This window comes from Panthera leo, chromosome A3 (assembly GCF_018350215.1).
Source record: "Panthera leo isolate Ple1 chromosome A3, P.leo_Ple1_pat1.1, whole genome shotgun sequence".
Taxonomy (NCBI): Eukaryota; Metazoa; Chordata; class Mammalia; order Carnivora; family Felidae; genus Panthera; species Panthera leo.
This window is the reverse complement of record NC_056681.1, coordinates 28,472,148-28,482,792: the sequence shown is the minus strand read 5'-3', so window position 1 is coordinate 28,482,792 and position 10,645 is coordinate 28,472,148. Positions and strand designations below refer to the sequence as shown.

At 45.5% G+C, this 10,645-nt stretch overlaps 1 protein-coding gene across 4 annotated transcripts; it reads left to right on the top strand.

Annotated features, from left to right (window-relative positions):
- Positions 1-2,091: 2,091 nt before the first annotated feature.
- On the top strand, positions 2,092-9,816 carry LOC122215723 (signal-regulatory protein beta-1-like). Of its 4 annotated transcripts, none has more exons than XM_042931413.1 (6): positions 2,092-2,164; positions 2,522-2,571; positions 2,964-3,101; positions 6,675-7,022; positions 8,949-9,299; positions 9,524-9,816. In XM_042931413.1, the coding sequence occupies exons 1-6, from the start codon at positions 2,127-2,129 to the stop codon at positions 9,607-9,609; spliced, it is 1,011 nt and encodes a 336-aa protein (XP_042787347.1). In that variant the 5' UTR covers positions 2,092-2,126; the 3' UTR covers positions 9,610-9,816. The 4 variants fall into 4 exon arrangements, with proteins under 4 accessions (XP_042787347.1, XP_042787350.1, XP_042787346.1 ...); XM_042931416.1 differs by having other exon boundaries at positions 2,522-2,583; positions 9,210-9,299; XM_042931412.1 differs by having other exon boundaries at positions 2,522-2,583.
- The last annotated feature ends 829 nt before the right edge of the window (positions 9,817-10,645 follow it).

Genomic DNA, 10,645 nt, shown 5'->3' with positions numbered 1-10,645 from the left:
AAAGAGACCCCCCCCGCCCCGCCCCAGAGCTCCCGAGACCCTTCTTCCCTGTGAGGCCACAATGAGAAATTCTATAGCGGTCCCTCTCCCAATCATGCTGATCTCAGACTCCAGCCTCCACAAGCGTGAGCGAGATGTTTCTTTTGTTCAGCAGCCACCCAGGCTGGGATGTTTTGCTATAGCTGCCTCAATAGACTATGACTGATAAGGCCAATGTAAAATAAATATCAATGAGTCCATATTGATATAAACAAATAACCGCACACACTAATAAATGGAGGGAAAGAAAACATATCCTGGGCAGAAAAGTCCCAGATAATTTACAAAGATACTTCACTCTAGGGTGAGAAAGCCTAACTCCCCATTCCTGAAGTGTGGGCTGTTTGTGGTGACTCCCTTCCAAAGAGGACAGAATGGAAGGAGGAAAAAGGAGTAACTACAGTGGAGACAGTTGACAAAGTTCAGTCAGGTGATCACGATCTCCCCAACAGTCATACACCATTGGTGACACTGTGCACCCTGGATGTAATGTGATGAAAATGGCATTTTTCTTCTGTGACCTTCCTCCCCAAACCCATCACCCCCAGCTGATTATGAGAAAAGTATCGGACAAACGGCAAAGAGGGACATTCCCGAGCGGCGCTCCTAAAAACTGTCAGACCATCATGAACAAGCAAAGTCTAAGAGGCGGTCCCAGCTAAGAGGAGCCTAAAAAGACATGACAAGACAGTGTAATGTGGGATGCTGCATGGATACATGGTTAAAAACTAAGGAAATCTCCTCTGGACTGAATGTCTGTGTGTCTCCAAAGTTCACGTGTTGACATTTAATCCCCAGTGCGATTGGATACGGAGGTGGGTCTTTGAAAAGTTAATTGGGTCCTGAGTGTAGAGTCCTCATGAATGAGATCGGTGCCCTTATGAAAAATACCAGATGGACAGCTCCCCCGGTGCACCCTGTGAGAATACAAGTAGTGGGCACTCTACAAACGGAAAGAGTGTTCTACAAACGTAAAGAGTGTTCTAATCACAGCATAATATCCTAGCACCCTGATCTCAACTTCCAGCCTCCAGAATTGTGAGAAATAATTTCCTGTTATTCAAGGCATCCAGTTTATGGCGTTTTCTTATAGTGGCCCAAGCTAAGGCAAAATCTAAATAAACTATGGACTTTCTTTAATAATAACGTACCAATATTGGGGTTCATTAATTTTAACGTATCCACCACACTACTGTGAGAAGTGAATAAGGGGGAAACGGTGGGCAGCTGTGCCTGGAAACGCTGTATGATTGTCACAAGTTTCTCCAAATTTCAAAACTGAAGTCCATTAAAAAAAAAAATCCCAAGGGGCACCTGGGTGGCTCAGTCGGCTGGGTGTCCGACTTCGGCTCAGGTCACCATCTCACGGTGCGTGAGTTCGAGCCCCACCTGTGCTGACACCTCAGAGCCTGGAGCCTGCTTCGGATTCTGTGTCTCCCTCTGTCTCTGCACCTGGGCCCCCTTGTGCTCTGTCTCTGTCTCTGTCTCTCTCTCTTAAAAATAAATAAACATTTAAAAAAAACATCTCAACATCTTGTCTTCAACTTGATCTCTGCCTCTTGCAGGCCCTTGGGGGACACTGGAAAGATGTAAGGGGTGGGGAGATTTTTCATTCAGGCAAGAGATGATGATGGACATGGAGAAATAGATTCAACAGGTATTTCGGAGGTAAAACAGGGCCTGTAGCAGGCAGACAAGAGTGGACAAGTGAGGGTGTAGAACATGGGTCCCTTTTTGGTTTGACCAAATGGGTAGAGGATGTGCCACGTACCGAACAGGATGGAAGGGGATAAGAGAACACCCGAGTTGGGACTACGAACTCAGTTTTGAATCCTTGAGCTCTACAAATGAAAATTTCAACGTCAAAGGATGTATAGGTTGAGCCACCAAGAAGTGGATTCAGGATTGGGAGCTTGACTGCATCTGGTTGCAAATCCAGGGCTCTTGACCTTCAAGGCACTAAAAATCCCCGTCTCTGAAGAGTTTAGAGTCTGCTGTAAAGTATGAAGTCCACCAGAGGTGAACAAAAGGGTAAGAGGCTGGAGACTGAAGGAAAGATCCCGTTAATCCCTCAGCAGGAACCGTGGATGGCCTCCCAGCATGGAATTCATCTTTCCAGAACAAGGTGACACAATGGTGACATCACAAAGGGAGGGGGAGTCTTGTCATCTCGTACAGGACGTTCAGCCCGCTCTGCATTCTCCTCTTGTTCTAACACCTCTCTTGGCCTTAACATCCTGTTGATCCCGAAGAGGAGGTGGGGCTCCCAAGGAAGCAGTAGTGAAATAGCGCTAGCCGTCAGCATGTGACTACGGATTCCTGGACATTAAAGGGTCAACGGCGGAGCGTGGGCTGAGAGTTCCTGGAGACAACCTGTGTGCTTGGGTAGAGCGCAATCCAGTGGTGAGAGAGAAGGAAGCAAACGTGCTGGGTCCTCTCTTTCTGAGAGTGTTTCTTATGTCCCTCCACTCCTTTCTTCCAGAACCGGCCCAAGACCCAACACAGACAGCAGGACAGCCCTCCGCTGCCCAGGTATGCGTCTAGGTGTGTTGCTTTCCCTCTTGCAGAGTATCGCCCCAGCCCATCTCCCCTGTGACTCCCTCCATCTTCTAAAGCACACATCTTCACAATCTCCAAAACTCTAACCTCTTTCCCACACTGTATCTCTGGGATCTGTAAACTGGCAGGTGGGCAGGTTGGCGAGAACCTCAGATGGGACGAGGCTCAGGAATGAGCACAAGCCTGTGGGTGTCAGGCCCTTAACTCTGGGAACCCCAAGCATTTCCAGCAGCAACTTCTCAGCTTACAGCCACCTTGTCTGTTCAGCTGATCATCTAAAAAGTGTTACAGTCCCATGGTCTTTCCTCTCATCACAATCCCCTTCCTCTGACATCATGGAAGCAGGGAGTGTCTTCTCTCCTCAGAGCACAGAGTCCCGGACCTCTCCAGGACAATACTCAAGACAGAGAAGGCTCCAGGGGCCACGACGATGCCTGTCCTTTCCTCCCTACACTGCCCAACTCTGCCATCCCTGCTGCTGACTCTGCTTCTGGGATTCACAGGTGAGTGGGGCCTCGGGTGTGTTTTGTGGGGGGCTCCCCTATGCCTGTTTACTGTGTTCTCCTCACCTATTACCCTAGAATTTCTTGGGGGAGGGTTTTTCTGTCCCAGCCAGAATTTATAGAACTAGACTGGAATGGCTCCCAGCTCACAACATCTCCCAGTGGTCATGTCTGTTCCACACCCTTTTGTTCAGGTAATGGATACACCCCCCACGGTCACAGGGCTCAGCACAGCACACCTGAGAGTTCTCATCCCTTAGCCCCTAGGATCAGAGAACCTGAGTTTTACACTTATCACCCCTACACAGATGCTACCTCTCAATGGAAAAAAAAAAAAAAAAAAACGTGTTGGAAAACATGAAATTATAAAGCAAGGAAAGAAAGCACGGTGCTTCCATCCAAAGATAATCACCTTTAAAATTTTGCAGAGGTGTGCGTGCTCATAGAATTTAGCCAGAAGTGGTCACTAGAGGTCTGTCTGGGTCACTGATGGAAGCTGAACGTTGCAGCGTCAACAACAGGACTGGCAGGTCTCCTCTGCTTGCTGAAAAAGCCAAGCAAGCATGTGGAGTCTCTTCCCCAAGGCCATTGGTTCATCTTAGCAGAGGTTTCAGTCCCAGTGCCAGAGCACATGGCTTTAGAGGTGCACATCAGATGAAAGAGGAAGCCAAAACCATTATCTGAGTCTAAGGAAGAGGAAGAAAGCTTGGATAGGAAAGAGTAATGTATAGGAGACACCCGGGCCCACTGGAGAATGTCAGCAAACATCTCAAGAGAAATTAACACCAATTTTGTACAACGTCTTCCAGAAAAAAGAAGAGGAGGAAACACTTCCCTACTCATTTGATGAGGTTATTATTATCTTGATAGCAAAACCGGATAGACTTTACATAAAATAGAAAACTACAGACCAATATCCCTCACGAATCTAAAGGCAAGAATCCTCAACAAAGTGTCGGCATATAGAATTTCACAATGTGCAAAGTTATATGCCATGCGTAAGTAGGATTTATTCGAGGCATGCAAAGCTGCTTCAACTTTTGAAAATCAGTCATTGTAATCCATCAGATCAAAGGGTTAAGGGAGAAAAACTGCATAACGGTATCACTTGATGCAGAGGAAGCATTTGACAAATCCAAAATCCGTTCATGATGAAACCTCTCGGCAAGCCATAAATAGCAGGGAACTTCCTCTATGTGATAAAGAACATCTACAAAAAGTCTCACAGTTATCATTATACTTAATGGTGAAAGACACTCTATGTATTTCCTAAGACAAGGACTGAGGCAAGGGTGTCCATTCTCACAACTCTTGTTCAAAATAGTCCTGGAAGCTGTAGCAGAAAGAGGGACAGGAAGAAAGGAAGGGAAGAGAAGGAAGGGAAAGGAAAAGAGTGTAAATTGAAAAGGAAAGAATAAAACCTCCTTGTTTACAGATGACATGATTGTCTACATAGAAAATCCCAAAAGGATCTCCTAAAAAAAAATAAATAAAACAGCAAAAAACTCAGGATAATAAGCAAGTTCAACAAGGAAACGAGATCAACGCACAAAAGTCAGTGTATTTCCATAGACTAAAAACACACGTGACCATTTATATTAGCACCCAAAAAAAGAGAAATACTTAGGTATAAATCTCATATAATATATACAAGATCTAGGGGCGTCTGGGTGACTCAGTCGGTTGGGCATCTGACTTCGGCTCAGGTCATGATCTCACAGCTTATGAGTCCGGGCCCCACCTCAGGCTCTGTGCTGACAGCCCACAGCCTGGAGCCTGCTTCAGACTCTGTGTCTCCCTCTCTCTCTGCCCCTCCCCCGCTCATGCTCTGTCTCTCTCTCCTTCAAAACTAAACACTAAAAAAATTAAAATATATATATATACACACACAAGATCTATATAAAGAAAGCTAGAGAACTGAACAAAGCAATCAAGAAAAAACAGAGATACATTCCATGTTCATGGATAGGAAGACTCAATATTGCCAAGATGTCAGTTCTTCCCAATTTGATCTATGGATAAATGCAATTCCAATCAAAATACCAGCAAAGTACAGATATTGACAAACTGACTCTGAAGTGTATATGGAGAGGTTAAAGATCCAGAATAGCCAACTCAACGTTGGAGAACAAGTCAGAGGACTGACACCATTTGACTACAAGACGTACTAGAAAGTTCCAGTAATAGAAACAGTGGCATTGGTGAGAGAATAGACACACAAATCAATGCAATAGAATAGGAAGTCCAGAAATAAACTCACATAAATACAGCCAACTGATCTTTTGGAAAGGAGCAAAGATAATCTTTTCAACAAATGTTGCTATAACAATTGGAGATCTGCACATCCACGTGCAAAAAAAAAAAAATTCTAGACACAGACCTAACAGGCTTCATAAAAATAATGTAAAACACAAAACTATAAAATTCCTAGAAGATATCCTAGAAGAAAATCTAGATGATCTTTGATATGGAAATGACTTTCATTTATAAACAGAGTTCGTATTTTAAAGCAGTTTTAAGTTCACACCAAAATGGAGAAGAAGGGGCAGAGATTTCCCTTACTATTCCCTGCCCCCACACATCACAGCCTCCCCCATTATCAATATCCTCCACCAGAGTGGTGCGTATATTACAAACAATGAACCTACACTGATGTCATTAACACCCAAAGACCATAGCACACATTATGGTTCACTCTTAGTATTGTATAGTCTATGGGTTTGGACAAATGTATAGTGAGATCCGCCTTTGTAGTATTTTACGGAATAGTTTCGCTACCCTAAAAACCCTCTGTGCTCTGCCTATTTACCTCTTTCCACCCTAACCCCTGACAATCACTGATGTATTTACAGTCTCTATAGTTCGGCCTTTTCCAGAATGTCATACAGATGGAATCGTGTAGTATGCAGGATTTTCCTGCATTAATGATAAGCTTTTAAGGTCCTTTCACATCTTTTCAGGGCTTGCTTGAAAGCTCATTTCTTTTTAGCACTGGATGATATTCCACTGTCTGGATGTACCACAATTTCCTTATCCATTCAACTACCGAAGGTCATCCTGGTTGCTTTCAAGCTTGGCAATTATAAATAAAGCTGCTATAAACTATGAGATGGAATCTGTTCCCGGCCTCACTCCTAACCTCTGGTAGCCTCAGATGGTCCTCAGAGGGTACATGGCATTCTCCCTGTGACTTCACACCATCTTCCCTCTGGGCATGACAGATAAGCTAAGCTGCACTTCAACTCCTGGATCACATAAGCTATGAAACCGTATGTATGTTCTTAAACAGCTAAGTTTGGGTCATTTGCTTTTCAGCAGGTTCCCTTGTTTATTAGAGCCTACTATGCTCCAGCCCATCCTCATATCGTGATGCAGAAAAGAAGGTATCTGCCCCCTTTCTGTGCATTGGTCCCCTTTCCCTCATCCCATATGGCAACCCAATTTGTAATTGTCATACTTTGGTGCCAGCTGAAAGAGTGTGTAATGAGACTCCACCTTGACCTAGAACCAGACACTCAGAACATCTTGGGCCAAGACAAAGAACACGAGAAATGATGCAAAGTTTCTTTCCAGGAACTGCAGGTGAAGAGTTCCAGGTGAACCAGCCTGAGGGTTCAGTGTCAGTCAGAGCTGGAGACATCGTTACACTGGCCTGCAACGTGTCTGCTCACTCCCCAGCAGGGCCTGTCTTGTGGTTCAGGAAGAATGGGCCCGAACAACAATTAATCTACAGTTTCAATGGCAGCCACTTCCCCCGAGTAAACCAAGTGGAAAACACAGAGATCAATCAAACAGACTATTCCATCCGCATCAGTGATGTGTCACCCAAGGACACGGGCACCTATTACTGTGTGAAGTTAACAATAGGGCATCCTGACATGGCGTACGTATCTGGTTCAGGCACCTACGTGTCTGTGAATGGTGAGTACAGGTCTGACGATTTCCATCCCCTTGGTTTGTAAAACTAAATTCTCCAAAATCTGAAACATGTACCAAATCATCACGACACACTGGATACTGTGTCCCTTCATCCACAAACAACCCTGCAGGCCGGGATTCTATACATGGCTCTTCTGTCAGTCTGGGACCCTGAGCCCACTATTGAATCAAGCCTTGTTACAGACCAGGTCCTTCTCTGATGACCCAACCACTAAAACCCGAACACAGAGATACTCCAAAATAAAAAGATGTTCAGTAGGTAAAATGCAACTACATGTGTGTACCTCATGGTCCAAAAACTTGGTAAAATGGGCCTAGAAGTCTGAGTGCCCTTTCTGAGGTTTAGGGACAAACTTGAGCTCAAGAATATGCATTGTGTCTCTTGTGGCCTATATCCTGACTCTAAGCATCAGTCCCAGACAGTTGCAGCCACATATTAGCTTCCGGATTTGGGTGGAATCTCAACCCAGTTGAAGTTTGCCCCAAGCCTAATATCTCCTGAGCCAAAACAAAGGTTCTGCCACAGCCAGGCAGAACCTCTACAAGCCTGCACAATTCCACTTGCCCATTTCTAACTGGAATGTCACTGGGGCCTGGTGGAAGGTTCCTGAGCAACCACCACAATGCAGTCAGGGACTTCATTCCCCATACAGGAAGTCCATGAGTGAGTGTGGTCTCTTACTGTGGCTTCTGGGGAACCTAGGGACCAATAGGAGTGTCCTTGTGTTGTCACCCACTCCCAGGTCTTGTTTGGAAAAGCTGTCCTGGAGGGGTTGACTCACTCTCCTCACACTTGATCCTTCCCTGGTCTGCCCTGGGCTACCCTCAGCTCTGCTGTTCTCTGATTCTCTGAGGACAACCAGTATTTCCTGCTTCTTCCTACGCTCTGAGTTACTTCCATTAAATACAGTGAGATTAGGGTATCCATCTGTTCTGCTGGGAAAACCAGTCTTCCCCAGTCATGTTCTCCTCAAGTCCACCCACGTTCTAGGCCATCCAACTGGCCATGGAACATTTACACATTTCCCTCAAGCTAGAAAATGTGAGTGTAGGCAGCCTACCTGCCATTCTCTCCCAGCCTCCCCAGCCAGGAGTTCCCTTGTCTCTCTAACCTGCACCTCACCCCATCAGTGACGTTGATGGTTTGCCAACCTGAAAGGAGAGATATTACCAGGACCTGACACAGCACGTGGTAGGGATGTTGGTGGCAGTGGGTGTCGGGGGTCAGTCGTGGACCCTTCAAAATTGACAAGGTCCCTTGAGGCTCTACTCTCTTTTGTTGGGAAGAGGAAACTGTCTCTCTTTCCTATCTTGAGAGATAAACAGAGGAACCACACCCTGCCTGCATGCACATATAGTAATCCTAAATGCCCCCCCCCAATTCTTTAGGTTTACTCTCTCTCGACTTCCCCTTTCTCCATACCTGTCAGCACTAATAGCTCCACAAATTCTGTGGCTGCTCACCCTTCAGAAAAGAGATGAAGGTCAATCCCAAACTCACTGTAAGTATGAGGTGGGCAGAGAGTACTTGGACCCATCTCCAAATGTACTGAGTGATCTTTGGCATTTAGATGGGGGAGGGACTAGTCTCTCTCCATGAACCCTAACAATTCATAATCCCAGCCCTCTTCCTCCCTGTCTTCTTACCTTGGTTAGGGGCTGAGACGTGGAACTGGGGAGGTGACACATCTGATCCCCTGCACTGACCCCCCCCCCCTCAGTCGGTGAGGTCAGGAGCTTCCACCACTTGCAGAGGCCCCTCTAAACTCAGCGTGTGCGTGCTCCCATGTGGCATTAAAAGAACTAAGTAATGAATTGAGGTCCGACCATGATCTGGATGCAAGTTCTCTCCCATCCTCTCTAGGTCAGAGCATGGGAAGTAAGAAATGATTTTGAGTTTCTTTGCAGGAGCCTCACATGAGCTATTCCAGGTGCAACAAGCTGAGATGACACAGACTGTATCGACCGGAGACACAGTCACCTTGAGTTGCAGGGTACCAGATTCGTTCCCCAAAGGACCTGTCTTATGGTTCAAGGGAACTGGGCCACACCGGGAATTAATCTACAATTTCAAAGGAGGCATCTTTCCCAGAGTAAAAGAAATCGGACGCACCACCAAAGCTGGCAACACAGACTTTTCCATCCACATCCGTGAAATCTCTCTTGCAGACGCCGGCACCTACTACTGCGTGAAGTTCAAGGAGGGGCAACCTGACCTGGAGTTCCAGTCAGGTCCAGGCACTGAGGTGTTTGTGACTAGTAAGTTTGTCTCTTCCTTCCCCTGTTATGGGCTGCTATCTCAGTTAACCGAGTCCTCTACTCATTGAACAACTAGATTATGCTAAATATTATTGAGCATGACTCCCTACCAGTGATTAACTCAAATATGAGACTGTCTTAAGCCAGTTTGTGTCCCTAAAAGAAAAGAACAGGCTTGCAGAGAAATCTGGGAAACTAATGCAATTCTCTCCCCTGTTGGCTAGGAACAAGCAGTCATATTGCCCCAGGTGCTCCTGAGAGACATCTTATGACCATGAGGGGAACCAAGTTGAGGAAAAATCTGCTCTAGAGAAGTGCAAAGATACAAAGAATGTGGGTTGACGACATTGCACCGCCATATTGTTCCTGGTTCCAACCCCACTTCTGGACCTCCAGTTATGGGAGAGAAAACATCTCTTTGTTAAGCCAGTTTGCTGAAAGTTACCACTGTCCTAAGGGATGCCAGGTGATAAAGTTCCCACATCCACGGAGCACTAAAGTACGATTTCAAATCATGGTTTTTTTCTGTTCCTAAAGCCTTTTTAATTTTATTTTTCTATTTTGTGATAATCTCTGAACTCTGAGTAATACCCAGCCTGAGAAATGATTATATTGGTGATACTACAATACTACTATTTTGGGGGCATCTACTATATACCAAGGATCTACCTTTCCCATACTACTGTCTTCACCTACATAGCAACTTGAGTAGAAGAGGGATTGTCCTTTTTGTACTAATGTGAAAACTGGGGCTCAAGAGGAATCAGGGTACAGAGAGTAGGAGAAAGAGGTGAGGTTGGTCTGGGCTCTCTCTCTTCACTTTACCTATTAGTGAAGAGCCTTTCATTACAAGAAATAAGAACCCAAAATATTGGTTTAAAGTGATCCAGTAGCTGAGAAGGATTCTAGGTTCCTCCCGGCATCCAAGGCAGAGCTTTAGGACTAAGGACTCAGGGCCACCAAGACTCTTATTCTTTTAAATTCTCTCATCTCTATTCATCTCTGCCTGGCTTTGTCTCTCCTGATGTACACAGGCCTTATCTGTATAATGGAAGGGATAAGGGATAAGTATCTGTATAACGGAAGGGATAAGGGATAAATGTTGACATTCATTACATCATCTCAGTGGCCAGGATGGGAAGAGAGCTTCTTCTTCCCAGCTTCCACAAATGAATCCCAGAGAATCATTTGAACTTGCCTTTCCTGTGCCCTTCACTTACCCATTATTACAAAGGAAAGAAGGTGCTAGGTAGGGAATCCATCAACCCAACCCAATGAAATGAATGTCCAACAGACGACATGTGTCCCCACCAAGGTCCAAACCCGTCGTGTAACATATTAAGAAG